The sequence below is a fragment of the Triturus cristatus genome, chromosome 6 (assembly GCF_964204655.1).
Source record: "Triturus cristatus chromosome 6, aTriCri1.1, whole genome shotgun sequence".
Lineage (NCBI taxonomy): Eukaryota > Metazoa > Chordata > Amphibia > Caudata > Salamandridae > Triturus > Triturus cristatus.
In genome coordinates, this window is record NC_140589.1 from 385,652,792 (window position 1) to 385,673,971 (window position 21,180).

Consider the following 21,180-nt stretch of genomic DNA (forward strand, 5'->3'; position numbering starts at 1 on the left):
TAAATGTTTTTATTTAATTGCAAAGATAACTGAATAACATCTTCTAAATTTTCTTTCTAGTTCTGTAAAAAAGAAAAAAAAGTATTAATATTCAACAATACACTTTATTAAACAGTACATGTTTTTTCATATTTAGCAAAGCAATTTTTTGCCCTTTTTTTGCTGTTTTCAGAATGTTTTGATTTTCACTGAAAATAGTGAAATCAATTGTATTCATCATTTAACAGCGGGCAAAAAAAAAAACCAATCTGAAAGATTGTTTAAAAAAGCCCCAAATGTATCCTCACTAAAACATACCTTAATCGAAATGTTTAAAATACCTTTTAAGAAGAATAACAATTTCTAAAAAATAACATCTGTAAACCTTGTTGCAAAAGAACATTTTCCAAAATAATATCTGTCAAAGAAGCCCACAATTGTTTGTTTTACCTTTCCTTACGGCCAAATGATAAGTTTAAAATCCCTTTTGAGTGAAATATCCAATTTTAATCCTTTTAAATTTTAAAAATGCTTTCTTCCAATGATGATGTTAGTATTTAAAATTTGGGTTTCAGAAAAATTAGGTAACAATTGGGTAAATCATAAGGCAAACGTTGCTTGAAAATCAATTGAGAATCATTACACAGTGTCCATCCTTTTTCACATTTAAGACAAACTGTGTAATGACCAGAAGTTATGGAAGGTCCATCATGAAAAATTATTGCAACTGCAACAAACGTTTTTCCATATATTGATAATTGTTGTCCTGTAAACTTCTTTATTAAAGTATCCAGTTTTGTTCCATCAGCTCTACAACGTTGCATCATTAAAATTACATACTGTCCATATTTCTTTAAAAATAACGTTGATAACATGTCTGATTTACATTGAGAACATTCCATGTTGTGATTAGCATCTTTAACTAATTTACTAAAAGTCACTGTTTTACTCTCTGGTAATGGTAAATATATGAACATTTCAGAATCAACATTACTACTGCTTGTGTCCATACAGTTATCACAACAATGTTCCCATTTATAAGAGACACCAAATACATTTTCTACTTCTACCCCTTCATCTTCCAGTACCATCAGGATATACATCAAGAATTCCTGTGCATCTTGCTGGACATTTTGTGTAAACTGTGTACGTCCAGAACATACATCTAAAAGATTTCTAACATCAGAAGTACTTTCTATTTTAGTTTTATCATTACTCAGCTTCTCCTAGAGGAGACTCAGCAAAGAACAGAATCTTTTTTCTTGATTTAGTATTATCTGCTCTTGCAAACTTTCAAGATAAAATACAACATTCAGCACTACATTAGCGTAGCAGTTGACACCAGAGCTATTTTCAAAATGACAACCAACAACCTCTTCAGCATTGTCCTTTTTCTTTTTGCTTGCAGTCACATCACTATCTTTTTGTTTTCTCTTCTGTACACCCTCATTACAGATATCCTCAAATCTCCTTTTCCGACAAACAACACGTTTTTTCAAACACAGGATACTGACCTAAATGATGTGCATAGCTTCTTCTTAATCTATTATACTCCTTTACACAGTTTGCATCAGCACTTACTTTTGAGTCATGAAAGTCTATCATGAATAAACCAGATATTTTTTTCACGCGTGATAAAGCAACATATGCCATATCTTCTTTAAACACACTAGATCCAATGTTTACAAAAGCACTATCAACAGTTAATCCTTGAGACTTGTGAATAGTTACAGCATATGCTAGAGAAAACGGAAACTGCTTCCTACGCACATATAAGTCTTTCACAAGCAAGAAACGAACTGAACGACGACAAATGTCTTTAACCTCTTGTATCTGATCAAATTTTATTTTTAAACATTCAATTCCAACTTTTTTCTGGTAATTAATAAAACCCACAACTCTTCCCATAGCTCCATTCACTAAACCTTTCTCTACATCCAAATTCCGTCTTAAAATTACTCTACAGTTCATACACACATAAAGATTCTTTTCCAAACCTGCTGTTTTTGAAATGTTTTTCTCCAGAGAATCCAATTTAGTACCCAATTTGCCTGTCAATATAACAGTTATTCCTTCATGTTCTATTTTATCCACAGCTTCCAGTTTTATAATCTCTTCATTTTCCAATTTCAAAAGTTCTTGATTGAATACAGAACATTCATGTAGTGTTGGCATTAAGCAGATTACAGTATTTTTTTCTGCAATTTTCTTGTATATTTTGTCTGGAACTATTTGTTCTGTTGGAAACAAATTACTCAGCAATCGACTCTGTAATGCTTTTCTGCCATGTTCTGTGAGTAGTCCAATTCTTATATCTTTCAGAATACTTGCATAGTCCTCATCATTGGCTTGCCTCATATTGGTAATGAGTTCCTTATACTCAAAATATGTCCAAATATTTACATTGCCTATACTTCCTAATGACTTTTTTGTGTCTTCATGTGTAAGTGTATGGAATACCGGTTGTCCTTTAACTGGAGTAAGTTGCAAAAGATCTCCAAAAACTATGACATGTTTTCCTCCAAATAGGACGTCAAAGTCTGTCTTCAGAATTTGCTGGATTCTTAAATGCACAAAGGCAAGCATTAAGTTTGATACCATGCTTACCTCATCAATAATGAGTACTTTCATTTTCTTCAATACTCTTGAAACTTCCAAGCATGCTTCTCCTGCTAGTTTGTGGTACTGTATTTTGTTCTCATGCTCTACTGGTAACATTAGCAAACAATGTAATGTAACTCCTTTGATGTTATACGCTGCTAACCCAGTTGGAGCAGTAACAACACAAGACAAAATGTAATCCATTTTCTTCTGTAGGTAGCTTCTAATTAGATTAATTAAGAAACTTTTTCCAGTTCCTGCTTGTCCACTTACATACATTCTCATTGGTTCAAAAGATGTGCATGAGCACTCTTTATTTTCATGTAGTAATCCGTGATCAATTTTTTGTCTGACTTCTTCATAAATTTGTTTTTGTTCTTCATTCAGTTGCTCCTCCAAATATGTTAAGTCTACAAAATCTTCCTGAGCTTGATTCATAGCTGTTTCCACTTCGTTCATGGCTATTGCTGCTTCATTTTCGATGATCGGTTGTCCTAGAGGATCTTGACTGAATGTCCCAGAACTTTGACTGTCTTGAGAACTGTCTCTAGCTACTTCAGCTGCAATTGTTGCTTCTTGTTTAATTTCTTCATTTAACATTTGAACATAAGTTGTGAAAGTACTGCATTCAACGTTGTCTTTGTTAGCATTGAAGGAATCTTCATAGCTCTGAAATTCTCCAAGTAGTTCCTCCTCTGTACGCCATGGTTTAAACAGCTGCAAAAGTGCCAAGTAGTAAAATTCCTTTTTATCAGGAGTGTCGCAAGTCAGCTTCCGGTGATTTATCAAACTTCCTTTTGTTTGCTTCACCAAACATCCTTCCTCACCAATGACTTTATATTTTCCATTGTTGATATCTTCTGTGACATTCCGTTTAAAAATAAAGTTCTGCAGCACTTCAGAGAGACACATGTTCTCAAGGTGATGACTTCTTTGTGGGTAATATGTGTCCAACATGTTTGTTCTTAAAATGTCTGTACTTTCTGGTTCGAACTCTGCTATATATTCAATTTCGCGAATAGATTTCAGAACCCGATTTCGCATTCCTGCAAGGCCTAAACTTGCCCAAATTATTCTTCTGGATTTCGAGTACAGACTTGCAGATGATAACCTATCTGAGCATTCGTAGGATCCAATTTCTCGATGCGATAACATCTTTAAACTGAAACTGTATAGCTTCTTACTGACAGTCTTCTCGTGAGAAATCTCTTCCCACATTTCCTTCAATTCCGTTTTCTCAGATTTAGTGATGTAAGATGTGACATAGCGAGCAACAGCAATAGAATTGTCAGCCACATACTGTATATCCATGTTAGCATTCCACATGGATAAAATGACTGGGTTGTAGTAATTTATATATTTTGACTCTTCTTTTCTTCTTAGGTTGTAGGTATTCTTAGGCAATTTTCTTGTAATAGTATGTCGCACAGCTGACATAAAACTGTTTACTCTTCCTTTTGAAAGAACAGGTCGTGGAAATCCAAATCGACATTTTGTGTAGAATTTATCTTTACTCTTGTACTTCCGTCGACAGTATTTTCCACACCGATGACTTTGGAATCGTAAAACTTGCTCTTTTAAATTTTTCTCTTCTGTGCTTTTAGGTATAGCACATGTTGCATGTCCTTCGATGAAACTTAAAACTGCATCATCAGGATCTGTTCCAAATTTTGGAGCATCCTTGATCCACAACAGAATATGAATATGAGGAGCACCTCTGGCTTGGTACTCTTTTCTCCAAAAGAAATCCACTACTTCTCCAAGAGGTGGATTTTTGTTATTGCAGATGAAGGACCTCATAGCCTCAAATCTATGATTGAAATATCTGCAAACATTAACCGGATCCAATGAGCACAATTCTCCTGCTGTCTTGTATTGGATGTTTTCAATATTTGAATTTGCCTCTCGAAGAAAATCCAGAAGATCATCCCAAGCGTACTCAGCACAGCTTAGGGTAAGGAACCATGTAGGAGTTCCTAAATTCCGTAACATACATTTCAATTCTCCATGGCGTCGGTACCAATATTCATTCGTCCCACGCTGACAAGCCATCAAATTGATCAATTGAGATTCCAAATGATCATCTCGCTGTTGCACTTTGTTCATAAAATCCTTTGCAGTCACATTACATAGATGTACTCCAGTTTTCAAAATGTGATTTACTGCATAAGATAGTGCTGACAAGTCACTTTCAAATAAAAAGATGGAACAAATAAGGAATACTTTGACGAAATCTCGGATCTTCAGCATATAGTCTTGTAGTCCGATACTCAGAAGCAGGAATCTGTACTGGACGTTCATCATATCGTCCTCCTTCTCCTGTAGGAAACAGCTGGGGAAAACAACGAGCTTCCAAGCTCTCTTCCCATACACTCACAGGAGTTCCTTGTGCTTTCTTCCTCTGAAACAGATCAATAGCGTTTCCCATAACTTCTTTAGAATGTAGAGGATGTATGCTGAAATGTTCATAAATTTCTTCTTCTTTTGACTTATACACTTTTTCAAGTTGCCCAGTTGGTATTCCTGTGTCTTCTAGTATTTCTTCTTCATCCATATAAATGGCTTCATACCATTTATTATTTTTTTTCAAATACAAATTTGCTCTTTGTACTTTTCGTACATCCACCAGCTCCTGCCAAATTTTCTTATTCTTTGTAGGTACACCATTAACCAGAATAACTAATGGTTCAGTTTCCAAAGTATCTGCATCAATTGTTTCCATATTTTTTTTCAAATCTAATGGCAAATAGACAACTCTTCCTTTTAAACCTCTCTGTAAATCCGAAGGAGGTAATTTACCAGTTTTTGTCTCCATACGCACTATGGTCTGAAACGGATGGACACATTGAATGAGTATAGACTCATACGTATTTAAATCAGAAAGTTCTGGAGGAATATCAACCAATTCTAAATTATTATGTACAGCTCTAGCTGGCATTCTATTTTCTTCTAACTTGTTATAACAGTATTTACAAATACGCTGATCTTCACCCAAATCAAAACAATTTTCCAGAAATATATATGTTGCAAAATCTTTCCACTTATAATTATCTTCATTTTCACTTTTTTTATACAGATCAACATTCCTTGTTTGATTTTTGTAATGGCTTCTCCGGCAACATATACAAGTAATATTTGGTCTTTCATTAGAGATGATAGCAAATTTTGTCATTTCATCATCAAAATTTTTACTAACAGTGAGTTCTACATTCTCTTCCACATTTTCATCAATAACTGTATCATTTTCTGCACTTTCTTGTTCTGGACCAAAGTAACAAAACTGAATTTCATCAGTAACCTTCACTACATCTGATACAGATCCACGGAACAGAGCATTATTCAACTCATTTAACTTTAGTGCTGGACTTTTAGCAAAATACAATGTTCTCACAAACTTTCTCATTTCAGTATGATGAACTGCCAGCATCCTAAAATGGTAAAAAACACTTTGACACACTTTCCGAGATAGACAAGCCAGAGAATGTCCTTGCAAACCAGTATTCTCTCTCACTCTGCATGGATATAGTCTTTGAAGCACCTTAATCTTCTGTTTAACACTCTTTTTACTATATTCTCTTAGAAAGTCACGTAATTTATCAATAGATTCCTGACGCACAGTACAAATACTACTACAATTCCAAGTGTACACTGGGGCTTTAGGACGTCTTCCCATAACCTCATCAGCCATCACTTGTTCCTCATTTCTTGGAACCATTTTCTCCTTTTCCATTACACACCCATCCTTAACTTCATATGCTCTACCATTGGTGTCAACTGCATGCAACAAACTATTACTTTGAAGATAACTCTCTTCATTAAAAAATGGTTCAGTACTTGAACTATGCTTCCATTCTCCTAAGAACACTTTACAAAAGTTTTTTTTTTTTACTTCTCTTTTCCTTTTGCTTTGTGACTTCATTGCATTGACTAATTTATCTAATCTACGCATCCTGTTCAAAATTAAAATGAATAGTTTTTTTTATTTCTAATGCCTTGGTAACAATATTTTCAATTAATTTATTTTTCTTATAAAATTTTGTTTTTTTCTTATATTTTTTCATATCCTTCAGCAAATTTAACATCACTCTTCTCTGAAACATTTTTCGACGAATGTTTTTAAAATCTATTTTCCGTGTTAAGTCACTCTTCCTAACTTCTGAGTCTATATTAGCATTTTGTTTTTGCTGTCGACTCTGTTGTTGTTTTGTACTTGAAACACTGTTTGAATGTATCTTCCGATCATTTTTTTTTTTTTGAAGATATTTTTAAAAAAATCTTTAGTTTGCTTACCAGAAGACTTTTTCTGTTTTCCAACACGTGCTTCGCCTCCTATTTTTTTTTTATCAGTGGCCTTCAAATATAGTTGTTGTTTCTTTTCTTTTGTTTTTCTTGACTTTATAGGCATCTTTATATTTTTTCACTGTTGCTCACCAATACCTGCAAAAAACTAAAAAAAAATACCTTTATGTAATTTAAATTCATTACATTTTTAAAAAAAAAACTTTTCAAATCCTATCACATGAGCTGATCCTTTGCTACGAGTCAAACTCTTACAAAATAGAAGAAACATGAATTAAATCTCTGACAACAATTCCTGTGTCCACACAGACTCATGGTCTGATTCTATGCAGAAAGCGATATTTCCTTTGGCAATTTGAAAGCACATTTACTACTGGGGTAGAGCAAGTGATAATTTCTGTAACAGACTGACACATGTTCCTTCTAGTTTAGACAGGCAGAAAGGAGCACATGTCCTAACAGCTCCTTGAGACCATGACCATGTGTTACAGGGTGACTGATTAGACTAGAGCAAAGGAAACGAGCCTTGGTGATTTTGAATCTGTTTGCGTTACACACTGCTATCTGAAACAGCACACAGAGCTGACTAATACACATGGGAGTGTAGCAGAAGCTGCTGCGTGTGTGCAAAGAGTGTGTTTGTGGAGACTGTGTATTGTCAGCTGCAACAGACATCTGCATAGAGACTCCCACAACTGCATGAAGAGTACAGACATGTGTGTAAGAGTACATGTGTGGTAAGGGTTAATTGGAGTTTTCAACATGTAGGAACCACCTCAGCCATTGCAAGAATTGATGAATAATCTACCATGCTATTTTCAAACGTGTTTGCATTTGCATCACATTTTTGAGATACTGCTTTCTGCTGATTGCTAACCAACACATTGGAAGAAAACAAGCTGAGCCTTTCCTGAATGTGCAAGTTTTACAGAACAACAGCAACACAAATTAAAACGCTAACAACAATTCCTGTATGCATACAGACTCATGCTCTCATTCTAGGCAGAAAGCAATATTTCCTTTGGCAATTTGAAAGCACATTTACTACTGGGGTAGAGCAAGTGATAATTACTGTAACAGACTGACACATGTTCCTTCTAGTTTAGACAGGCAGAAAGGAGCACATGTCCTAACAGCTCCTTGAGACCATGACCATGTGTTACAGGGTGACTGATTAGACTAGAGTGTTACAAAAAAACAAGCTGCCCCTTTCCTGCGAGTGCAAGGGTAATAGAGCAAGACCAACCGGAATGAAAACTCTCTTTACATTTCCTATGTGCTCACTGTCTCATGGTATGATTCTAGGTAGAAAACAGTATTCCTGAGTGATACCAGTACCTATTAACTTATAATGAAGTCATACTCCATAATATATAACATGTTCAAGCCACTTAAATATCTTCCTTTACATAAAATGTTAAACACAACTTTTAAAGTGGTAGGAAAATGTACCATACTATTTTCAAATGTGTTTGCATTTGCCTCTCACTGATCAGTAAATGATTTCTGCTGAATGCTAACCATCACACTTTAACATAACAAACTACCCCTTTTCTGCGAGTGCAAGGCTAACAGAACAAAAGCAACACAAATTAAATCTCTGTAAAAAAATCCTGTGTGCAGACAGACTCATGATGTAATTCTAGTCACAAAACAATATTCCTCACTAATACCACTACACCTTAACTTACAGTGAAGAAATACTCCATAATATCTTACTAGTTCTAGACAGTTAAATTTCTCCTAAATCACAAAATGTAAAACACAACTTAAAAACAAGAATGAGAATTCTATTATTTATCTCAAAATACACCACATACTTCCTCTCTCAAACTCATAACTCACCTTTAAAATTAATTAGCTGAGAAATAAATGTGGGACTCAAACAGCAGATTATCAGAGCCAGAATCTCAGAGCTCTACACCTCTCTCCTCTCTGCAGAACCAGTAAATGGCAATTTTTCCCTCTCTTTTTTCCCACATATACATGTTAATGTAAAATCACAGTCCTTCCCACATTTTTTCAAATGGAATCACACATTTCTATTGGTTGCAACTTTCAACCCCTTTGCAAATCATCCCTTCCCCCAACATGACTTCTGCCTGCTACCATAGCAACAGCTCATGGAACACTGGCATGAGCACAGAGGTCAGAAGTTCAGCAGACATTGTTTCAAATCAAAACAGCAAGAGTGCTTGACTTTTCAAACCTAACAGCAAATCCAAAGTAATGTTCAGTGGGAACACATTTTTCTGTACCAATCCAAAACATGCTTTTAAAAATTTAAACATACAGCCTAGTTTTAACTGTAAAATGGTTTAAATCAGCCAATGAGTTCTTTTTATCAAAATAAAGTATGTTTGCCTCCATTTTCCAACTGTGTTTCTTTTCATATTGCCATTCTACTGAAAGACACCTTCTGAGTGCATCCAGATCTCCTTGAAACATGTTCACAGTGTGGATTGTAGGTCATAGCTATATCTTCTGGAGTGAAAAATTTGCAGAAAAAAGAGGTATGGTGAGAGACCTTGCTTTGCCAAATGTAGACATTAAATGGATTGGTCAGAGAGGGTTAAAGTGGCACCAATTAATGCCTTTGGTGAAAACCTTTCTACATCTCCCACAGCCTAACCTTATTATTGTGCACTGTGGTGGAAATGACCTAGGCACTTTAACTGGGGTAGGTCTGGAAATGCTTATTAAGGACACCTTTGTGCAATTGATGTCGCTTTTTCCTCAATCTGCCTTTGTATATTCTAACATATGCCAAAGGCAAAAGTGGAACTGGTCCAACCAATTTTGTCCACAGATTGACAAAGCAAGAAAGCATGTCAATAAGTCTGTTTCTGCTTTCCTCAGAGACTATGGTATGGGTTCTATATACCACAACAACTTGCGTTACAACATGCAAGACATTTATAGAGGAGATGGTGTACATTTCAATGATGAAGGGAACAGAGTCTTCCTCTTGAACTTTAGACTCTGCATCGGTACTTACTTGTAGGTACCGAAAAACACTCAATGAACACAAGGGCTCTTTTTAGAGCCACCTAATATCGAAACACTTAAAAGTGATTTTTATTACTTTTTTTTTATACTGTTTTTTTTCGGGTGTGCGCTGGGTGAGCGCACCTCGTGATGTTTTTTAGGTTTTTTCGGGTACGCGTAGAGTGCGCGCACCTCGCGATGTTTTTTAAAAAACTTAAATGTTTTTTTTGCCCTTCGTGTTCCTACTGTGCCCCCCTGACAATGACTAGGGGGTCTACAACTTCCTACCCTGCCCCCTCTTCACGGTCTCCACCTTTCCTTTTTAGTGCGACAGACAAAATGGCGGCCGACACTTCCTGATTTCGACCCATTCGAATGTTTACTGACATCTAACAACCAATCAGAATGACGCTCGCGCACGGCAGGGTGCGTGCACAGGGCTTGCTCAGTGCGCGCACGGTACGCGCGTATAGATATTGATATGCTTTTAAATGCTATTTTCTCAAGAAATACTGAACAGATTTACACCAGACCTGCAAAAGGCACTTCCTTGAGCTTATGGCTACCTCTCGGCCAAATTTCAAGTAATTCTGTTCAGCCGTTCGGGCTGTAGCTGTGTCTAAAGTTTCTATGGGAAAATGCATGGGGAAAACGCGTTTTGGGACCCCCCTTTTTTCTCGGCCCCCGCTTGACGATTCACCCCGAGACTTTCAGGGTAGGAGCTGAACGGAGCGCCCCATTAGTTTTGAAAATTTCGCGAGGATTCGTCAACCGGCGCCAAAGTTATTCAAAATAGAATTTTCAGATTTCCTATGGAAACATGGTCCTAACTATAACTATCTACTGGCGACCGCCAGTAGATAATATATATATATATATATATATATATTTTCACTGAAAAAAACATAGGTTTCACACATGTTATAGTTAGCTGGACATTTCACTCGTACAAAACCATTGAAATTCCCCCGTTATAGTTAGTTCAGCTAACTATAACTCGCGTGCCCGCAATCCACTGCTGATGACGTCACATATTACATCACTCATGACATGGTGAGTGACATCACTCATGACATCACTGATGACATCTCAAATGACATCACTGATGACATCACTGATGACATCATCCATTGAGTATGTGTTTCTGAACAATTTTAATATGTTTAATATATATTGGGAAAGGCTTGTTGAAGAATAAGTGGGTGTACAAGTGTGTAAATGGATAATTTTCTGTGATGCGTAACTGATTGTATAAGTGAGTCATTAAATGTATCTTACTGCAGACTAGTGACTAAACTGTGTAAATGTCTGTATGTGTCTGTATGTTGGTGTATAAGTGGCTGCATGGTTTTGTGAATAGCTATATGAGTGTCTATATGAGTTATTGATTGCTTGTCTCATTATCTGTATGGGTTCCTGAGTGTTTGTGTGGGTACGGTGTGTGTGACTCTATGCATAGATGTGTGAGTGGGTGATTCTATGGGTGCATGGTTTTAAGAGTGCATCTGTGATGGACTGTATGGTTGAGTGAGTGTATTTATGGGTGTGTTAGGGATTGAATGTATATCTCAGTGGTACATTTGTGACTAACTACATATGTGAAAGGCAGTATAAATGCGTGTAAGAGTATATAAGTGGATAGATGTGAGAGTGTGTGATTGTGAGAGTGACTATATGGATGAGTGTGTGCTTGTATCAATGATTCTATAAGAGCGTAAGAATGTGGTACTATTTTTATGAGTAAGTGAACTTGAGTGTGTATAACCGCATAGGTGAGTAAATGGGAGTGTGATTATTTGCATGACTGACTAGGTGTGAGAGTACCTCTATGGATTATTGGTGGTGTGTGAGTGTCTATATAGGTGTATAAATTCATATGATAGTCTTGTATGGAGTGACTGTAAGTATGAGTGACTGTACAGGTGAATGAGTGGAGGTGTATGTAGACCTAAGAGTTAATAAGTGGGTATGTAGTTATTTGTATTGGAGTATTTAGGGTTTTGAGAATGGAACTCTGAAATTTTGAGTCGGTGTATCAAAGGTTATATTAAGGTGTGAGAAGATGTGGTAATTTATCACATGGATGACGTCATCAGTGATGTCATCAGTGATGTCATTTGAGATGTCATCAGTGATGTCATGAGTGATATCACTGACCATGTCATGAGTGATGTAATATGTGACGTCATCAGCAGTGGATTGCGGGCGCGCGAGCTATAGTTAGCTGAACTAACTATAACAGGGGAATTTCAATGGTTTTTTATGAGTGAAATGTCCAGCTAACTATAACATGTGTGAAACCTATGGTTTTTTCAGTGAATTTGCAAGGTTTTTTAAATGCTAATTCCTAACTATAACGTATGTGAAACCTATGGTTATTTCAGTGAATTTGCAAGGTTTTTTATATGCTAATTCCTAACTATAACATGTGTGAAACCTTTGCTTTTTTAAGTGAATTTGCAAGGTTTTTTAATTGCTAATTTATGAATGTATTATTATATTTTATAAATATTTATTTTACAATAAGCTACCTATGTATATAGTTATAGATTGACTTTATCCTGTAATAAGGAATGGCTCAACTCTTTTTTTTTTTATTTGGATAAAGTTGAACAGCATAGTTAATATCTTCTATAAACTTATAAACACTTACATTTTTTTTTTTTTAAGGGTTTTTGACTGTGCGCGCACGGTGCGTGCACGGTGCGCGCACGGTGCACGCATGCGTACACGCTCCGTGTGCGCATGCGTACGTGCTCCACGTGCGCATGCGTACGTCGTGCGTGCTCCGTACGCGCATGTGCAAGTTCTCCGTACGCGCACATGTGCTCCGTACGCGCCTGCTCCGTACGCGCGTGCTCCGTACGCGCATGCGTGTGTGCTCCGTACGCACATGCGTGCGTGCTCTGTGTGCGCACGGTGCGCACACGGCAAGTCATGTGATTTAGAAACAACACTTTTCATTGGTTTATAGTAGTTTCAGGTCATGTGATTAAGAAACAACACTTTTCATTGGTTTATAGTAGTTTCAGTTCCAGAAACTTCCAACACCACACCCACTCCCCTCATTATTTCTTCTGATTCCCTGGGAGAAGGAGCTGAGCAGCTTTTCCAGTACTCCAGTACTTGAGAATGGCAGAGCAGCAGTCTTCTTCTGGGAGCAGGAGACCCTTGTGAGACAGAGACAGAGGAAACAGAAAGACTCTTTTGTATGGCAATTTTTTACATTTCCAGAGGGGCTGAAGAAGGTGAATGCTCCAAAAGTCACCTGCAATATTTGTGGTGTTGTCTTATCAAGAGGAGATCCTAAAAAGAAAAACTCTTTTAGTATTTTCACTATGATCAGGCACGTTAAAGGAGTACATCCTGTGGCTTTTGCTCGAGCTGCAAGAGACAACCCTCCAGCAGCTCAGCCGAGCACATCCGCAGCAGCTCAGCCGAGCACATCATCGGAAGCTCAGCCGAGCACTTCATCTGCGGCGGCAGCTTCACCTGCCTCTGTTCCTCTGGATATACACCCTCTGTTCAAGAGGGTGCATATACGGTGCAATGCATGCAATGCTCTTCTCTCTTATGGGGACACCAGCATTCCCCTAATAGAGAGCAAGATACAGCAACACACATGCGACACCCCATAATTTTTTTCATTTTGTTGTTCCTCTGTTCCTCAATTAACACAACGGCTCTTTTTAGAGCAACCTAACATCTAAACACTTAAATCTGATTTTTAATTCTATTTTTTTATGATTTTTTTCCGCCGTGCGTGCACCTCGCGATGGTGCGCGCACGGTGCGCGCACCTCGCGATTTTTTGAAAAAAAAATAAAATGTTTTTTTCACCCTTCGGGGTCCTTCAGGGACCCCCTGACAAAAGCTAGGGGGTCAGGAACTCTGTACCCTGCCTCCTTTTCATGTTCTCCACCTTTCTTTTTCACTGTCACACACAAAATGGCGGACAACACTTCCTGATTTCGACCGATTCGAATGTTGACTGACATGTAACCACCAATCAGAATTACGCTCGCGCACGGCACGCATATAGATATTTATGTACTTTTAACTGCAATTTTCTCAGGAACTACTGAACAGATTGACACCATATATGCAAAAGGCACATACCTGACCTGAGGACTACGTCTTTGCCAAATTTCAAGTAATTCTGTTCAGCCGTTCGGGCTGTACCTTCGACTAAAGGTCCTATGGGAAAATGCATGGGGAAAATGCGTTTTGGGACCCCCCTTTTTTCTCAGCCCCCGCTTGACGAATCACCCCGAGACTTCCAGGGTTGGAGCTGAGCGGAGCGCCCCATTAGTTTTGAAAATTTCACGAGGATCCGTCAACCAGCGCCAAAGTTATTCAAAATAGAATTTTCAGATTTCCTATGGAAACACGGTCCTAACTATAACTATCTACTGGCGCCCGCCAGTAGATAATGTATTTATATATATCAATCAATAGAGTCCGGATCACAATTGGGAAGAAGGCGGCACACCAATTGCACCACTGGTATATTTATTGGAGTAAGAACAACGCGTTTCTGCCAGAACGGCCTTTTTCGAGTTGCCAAACACTCGTCATCGATGCCATTAAATGCCACATACGTAAACATAGAGATGGAAAAAATCCTGCGTTCTGCAATATGTACTTGTGATCACAAAACATAAATTACTGTCCGTGTATAAGCCTTACATTGATTATACACTTCAATAATTAATCACAGGCAATTTCAGCATGTAATCACATAAAGAAAAGGTTACTCCCACAGCGCAATATCGGCGCTCGTAGGAGCCTTCCATAAACAGAGAGGAGAGACCTTACTCCTAGACTCTTAACCCGCAGATCGCACGTTGGACTTCCAATATACCAAAAATGTGTAAGAAGGAAAAGCAATCATTGAATGCATCATGATATAAGAAAGAGTGAAAAATCATGTTATAATAACAAACATGTTGCCCCACAACCACTTTGGTGTTAATTGTATCAAAGTGAATATATACACATCCACGTATATTGTAATAAATTAGGGCCTTATGTCCATTGAAACAATTCATTAGTAGAACAATTTATATCACACTGAGCTCAGAATGAAATCAACATGACTCATTTTATCATATTATCTGCAACTGACAATGTCGAAACAGTTGGCTGGGTCATTAAAATAAATGACGGCTACCAATGTCACCAATCAGAAGCCAAATTGTTCTAAGCACGCATCTAGCACCCTATAGTGCATGATGCAAAGACACCATATTCCGGGCAGTAAATTAAAGGCCAGAATATGTGTTCTCCAGAAATATATGCCTATTGTGTATTAAACACCATTATATTCACCGGACAAGAAATATACAATACTTCAATGTGGCAACATGTGAGATAATAGGCTGACATACATAAATTACTGATGTATGGACGCTGCATTCTACATGATACATACCATATCCTAGGATATTAGGACAAAGTGATACAATCCGATGTTAATCATATAAGTTAAGTAAACATTTGCTAGGCATCCGAGCGACGTGTGTGTGGGCTGAAGATATCGAAAATAGGCAAGAGGAGCTATCCACACACATAGGGGTATAGTACCTCATAGTTCTCCCATGCCTCCAGCAATTGCTTTTTAATTTCCATACTTCTTAGATGGTTCTGTATCCTGATTAATGTCCTTTTGCAGTTAAACAAGGGTGCACTTCTTACATAAGATGGCGGGCATTCTGTCTATTATCAAATTAGTGACAACTCTACTAATTTGAGAAGTGAGATGCACTATTAATCTTCAGCACTCTGAGGATGACGAGTTTGAAGTGCCATAGCAATGGATAAGAGTGGACAAGGAACTGAACTGAAAGACAATAGTCATTATGAAACCTTTGGCTCACCTACTGTTCCACTATAGCAGTTTTCCATCACACGTGTTTGTTCATGAAAGAAGCAGCAGACAATCATTAATATATTACCTCCTTTTCTTTCTCTGTCTCATTATTTATCTAGCTTGAGTTGTTTTTTAAAGATATTGCACATTTTCAGCTTTGATGCTCTGTTGAGACAACTAAAGTTTGAAAGGTGGCAAATGTATTCTAAAACACATCATATAAATATGTACTTTGCTTGAACAATTTTCAATAATTAAGCACATCTTTGGTTTAATGATGTTCTTACCCAAATGGCTCCAAATTCACAAAACTAAGGTATGAATTTCTGAAACCTAGTGCTTCCATTCCATCCCACGTCCCCTTTACTGCTCGGACTTGGCGTTTTCATATCCACATTTCAAAGAATCATATGTTCTAGCATTCGGTAAAAGATCCTCTATTTTCTTACCATATTAATTATGGCTCCACCTTGAAAACCATGGCTTGTTGCCCTCAATCTCTGAAGCTTCTACCAGATCACTGAGGGTTCTACAGACTCTGCCTCGGTTATAAAGAGCAAGAGAACTACCCACAATCTAGGTCCTCAGCATCCGGTATTCCCCTATTACTCATGATCAAAATATATCTGCGGATATGCCTCATCTTCCAAGAGAACTAATGGGTGAGATCAGTCCGCCCGCCATCATAACAGAGTTGGGACCGCCCGCCAGCCCTGCAGTGGTCCCACCAGTGCAATTAGGATGCGCCCGCCATACTGGTGGGCGCTTCCTGGTCTTGTAACATTAAGGACAGTGCTGCTGGCTGCAGCACCATCTACAATGTCAAAAGAGCATGCACAGCATCTCCCTGCACCACGTGGCAGGCACCATGCGGTGCCTGCCACTTGGTGCACGTAACTGCATGGGGGTACCATGGGTACCCCCCAGTGCCCCCCACACAGAGGGGCAACGGGCCCCCAAAGCAAGTCTCTGCCTGTCTTTTTGCAGCAGGATATCCGCACCAAAAAGACAGGCGGAAGGGCATACCCTAATCACTACGGCTGTGCGTGCACTGCACCACCGCAATGTTGCCCTGGTTCTGGGTTCCGTAAGGCGGGCAGAAAAGGACCACCTTGCGGAACCATGGCGGATGGAGTTTCCGTCCGCCGTGGAGCCATTGTGATTCCCACCGCCATCCTAATTTGGCGGTGGGAATTTTCAGTATGATGGCGAAAGGACCGCCACCGTCGCCCTGGCGGTGGCAGTCCTTCCGCCATCATAATGAGCCCCTTAGATTTTGGATGTAATTGCGGTTTATTATGCACTTACTAGTTACAATACATAATCACTTTGATTTTATTGCCTTACTGTTCAGGTTTGTGCGTTACTGGGAAGGGGAGGAGGGAGGGGGTTTGCCAACGAGCTGTGTGCTACGGCGGGTTTCAGCTGATTTTGTTACAGGGGACGATATTGCAGGCCCCCGGTAACAAAAATGGCCCACAGGGGCCCAAAACCAACCCCCACCCTGGCGTCCCATCGGGGAAACGCCCAATGCCCGCTACAGCTAGTTCGGCTCTGCGTTCAAGCAGGATAGGCAGTATGTACTTCAGTCCTATAAACAAACATGGTCCAAAACTGAAAGCTGCAGGAGTTCTAACATATACTTTTCTGTTTTTTTATTTAAATGCTGGCTAATACCATAGAGCCACTACAAGTCCTCCTGTGGTTCCCCAGCGGCCCTTACTGTTGGTAACAAGGTAACCGCTCAAACGGTCCAGTGGTTTCATGGCTAAACATCTCCATTGTTCCAGGCCTATTCATAGGTCTATCTTTGGGAATGGTGCAAATGGAAATATTGGATGTACTTTGAGATATATTGGTGAGAGTAAAAGGCATTTTTCTACTAACTTGTCCACTGCCAATTGGGGAAGGGTGTACTGAGTCAAGAGTAAACAATAGGTCGGTGGTTTACGTGCTGAAGAAATAGTTGTCCAGGGAAAAATCAGGGCATGCACCTAAGAAATGTGACACTATAAACCCCTATTCTGCTGGAGTGTGCACATTGCTGGACCATTGAGTACAACAAGAAAGGCACTGCAAGATGGATGGCCCAATCATAAGCAATGAAGAAGTGCTCTACCAGACTGCACACAACAGGCAAGTCCTGCACGCAATGGTCCTCAAAATGCACTATGGGGAGGTGCCCTGGGGTGTCCCCAGGCAGATGGCTGCTGTTGGGTGTGCTTTGAGGAACCTCCAGCAAAGCTCAGTCTCTGGGCACTCTACAAGGTACTCCTAGTCATGTCATGTCCTATGTGCATTGAACTATTTTTCTCACAAAGCTAATTGATAAATGAACATGGTATTGGATATTAGGGTGAATTATAATCAAATCACTTGCAAACTAAAAAGTAATTAATGTTGCATCACCACACATTCCTTGTATTTTTTTTGGAATAATTGCTTGAAAAATAACTTCCCTCTTCAATTGAAATATTAGGAGAGATGTAATAACTGTCTTACCTTATCTTCCTTTCCACATGGTATACTTGGCAGAGGAGCATTTATCTCATGCCAAGTGGAGCTGTTCATTTCTGCAAATGTCTGTGCATCTTCCTTTAATAGGTTAAGTTCAGAAGATGCATTTGCAGTCTTGGCTCTAATGATAGAAAAATGCACACAAGGTGAGTAAACAATGATCAGCTAAATGTTCATCTTATGTAGGTATTCCATCATTTAATGCCTATCTTCATACATATAATGGCATTTTTAACTGCATTACCATGATCCCATATTTTATACAGGGTGCCTGTACCTTTGGCCTTTATGAACAGGCTGTGCATGCATCTTAACTATTCGCACAAATTGTTTCAGCTTTTAAACTTTCATGATTACATATTCATAGGAAATATCATTTTCACCGTGACTGTAGTTTTGCAGAAGGTGTCTTATACGCATTCATTCTTGGTGCTTATTTCTGTGAATTAGTGTATATGGCAATCAATACATATTATGCAGGCAGTTCTTACCACACTCTTATCGCCTTGTAAATATTGTTTGATTAGGTCGAGCCTAGACAGCGCGTGCGCTGTCTGCAAGACATGTTGTATTGTATTCAATGTATATTAAAAAATTAACTGCTTTCTATTGGCTGTTGGCTGTGCCATTCAAAAATGTAGCCTTTGTATTGGTGTTGGTTGTAAAAGTCTCTCCCTTCTCTCCTTCTGGCGATTTCACTTAGTGATTATTTAGTTTGGCCATCACACTGTGTAGCGTGTGATGGCCCCTGTTTACAGAGACGTGCATCTGTTAGCAATTATCCTTATCGTAACTTCAGTCTGACTTCCATTCTGCCTAAAGAACCTTTGTGACTTTGTTTCTGTTTCAGCGTGCATCTGTTAGCAATTATCCTTATCTTAACTGCAATTTCACTTCAATTCCGACCTAGAAAAGCCCTGTGCCTTTGTTTATGTTTTAACATACATCTGTTATGAATCATTGTGATCGTAACTGCAGTATGACTTTTATTCCAACAGTCCAACTTAAAAATGATATTAAAAAACCACGGAGCATTTTATTTTACTAATATTAAACATTGCGTGGTATTAATGAAATAATAGGGTAGAGCGTTTTTAGTTTCCTTTTCTGTTGAAGTTGTTGGTTGTTTTTTTCCGTTTTGCCAGCGGACATGGGCAGAAATGCTGGAGTCATGTAAGGTGTGGCTGGAAGTAAATTGCAGTGCATATGCACTTGTTTCGGCTCCAGCTTTTTAGAGCTAACTATGGTGAGCACCGGCAGGATCTGGGCCAATTATAGCTGGTGTTATTAAAAAATATGTTACAGCATTTTTAGTTTCCTTTTCTGTTGACGTTGTCGGGGTTTGTTTTCTGTTTTTCCAGCGGACATGGGCAGAGATGCTGGAGTCCTGTAAGGTGTGGCTGGAAGTAAATTGCAGAGCATATGCACTTGTTTTGGCACCAGCTTTTAAGAGCTAACGATGGTGAGCACTGGCAAGACCTGGGCCAATTAAAGCTGGTTCTCTTGGGCTCATTAATACAACTATATCAAATAGTCAAACTTAAAAACCACGTAACATTATATTTTAGTAATATTAAGCATTGCGTGTTATTAAAAAATACTTTAGATGATTTTTTTCCTTTTTCTGTTCATGTTGTCGGGGTTTGTTTCCCGTTTTGCCAGTGGACATGGGCAGAGATACCCGAGTCAGGTAAGGTGTGGCTGGAAGTAAATCGCAGTGCATATGCAGTCATTTCGGCACCAGCTTTTTAGAGCTAACAATGGTGAGCACCGGCAGGACCCAGCCCAATTAAAGCTGTGTCTGTTGGTGTGATTAATACAACTATACCAAACAGTCAAACTTAAAAATAATATAAAAAAACACAGGCATTTTATTTTACTAATATTAAGCATTGCGTGTTATTAAGAAATATGGTAGATCATTTTTTTTTCCTTTTCTGTTGATGTTGTCGGGGTTTGTTTTCCGTTTTGCTACCACTGCTCTTTAATACTTTCACTGCTCTGTAATACTTTTTATATACTAAACTCCAATATACAGCGAGACCTATTGGCACTGCCAATGCTTGTTTATACTTAGCCGAGGCAAGTAGGAACGCTCCAGGCGTTGTGTTCACTCCTAGATTGGACCGTGGAAGTAGGAACCTCCCCATCTCTCCTTTCCCAAGTATCTTTTTTTATTTAAGATTACAATCTTTAAGCTGTGCGTGATTTGGGCCCCTTTCACCATGATGTGATTGTCTGGTCACTTGAGGTGCATGTGTTGGGAGATAACAAGTGGAACAGGTGTCTGCTCTCCATTTTCATCCCGATTATTTGTCAATAATATGCTACATTCTAAGAAAACAAATTGATACTATGATTGCATAGTCTCAGTCATGAGAGCACCAACTTTGCCCAAGAGTCAACCAGTGTTTTCTGAGGGATACCGTACTAGGGAGATCTTTGTTAGTGGGCTGCAGTATAGAGAGAGACCTTTCACTGGCTATACACAATCCAATATCGGAAGCATTGCCAGCTTCTGGAAATGGTCAGAGACAGAAATTTTATATGCATACGCATTGGTGGGAATGGTTCGATTCAGCCTTTAAAAAAAATCAGCAATTCAAAGCCACTGTCCCAGACAGATGTGCACCTGGGTTCTATGCAATGAATTGTGTGCAAGTTAGTATCAGGGAACAATGCAGGCTCCTGTAGACCCTAAAGCACAGGGGTGCCCCCAATCCAGCAGGGGTCACCACACCTTCAGTGAGGCCCTATTCAGCCTAAAGCCTAATAATACCTGTGAGAAAGTTAGACTCAGGTCCACTCATCACATTGTGCAGGGTGGCAACATTGTTTAGCATTGCACCACTGGTTAAGGTCCTTTCCTAGGGCAAAGAGGTGGTCCACCACTGAGGTTCATTAAAACAGTTTAAATGTGATATG

The 21,180-nt window shown here is 38.7% G+C and overlaps 1 protein-coding gene across 1 annotated transcript in view; it reads right to left on the reverse strand.

The window, feature by feature from the left end:
* Positions 1-21,180, reverse strand: part of TPO (thyroid peroxidase) — a 961,894-nt gene that overhangs the window by 126,325 nt on the left and 814,389 nt on the right. The window contains exon 16 of the mRNA XM_085609184.1: positions 18,241-18,376. Within this exon, the coding sequence (XP_085465310.1) occupies positions 18,241-18,376 (136 nt within the window). The remainder of the gene's footprint in view (positions 1-18,240; positions 18,377-21,180) is intronic.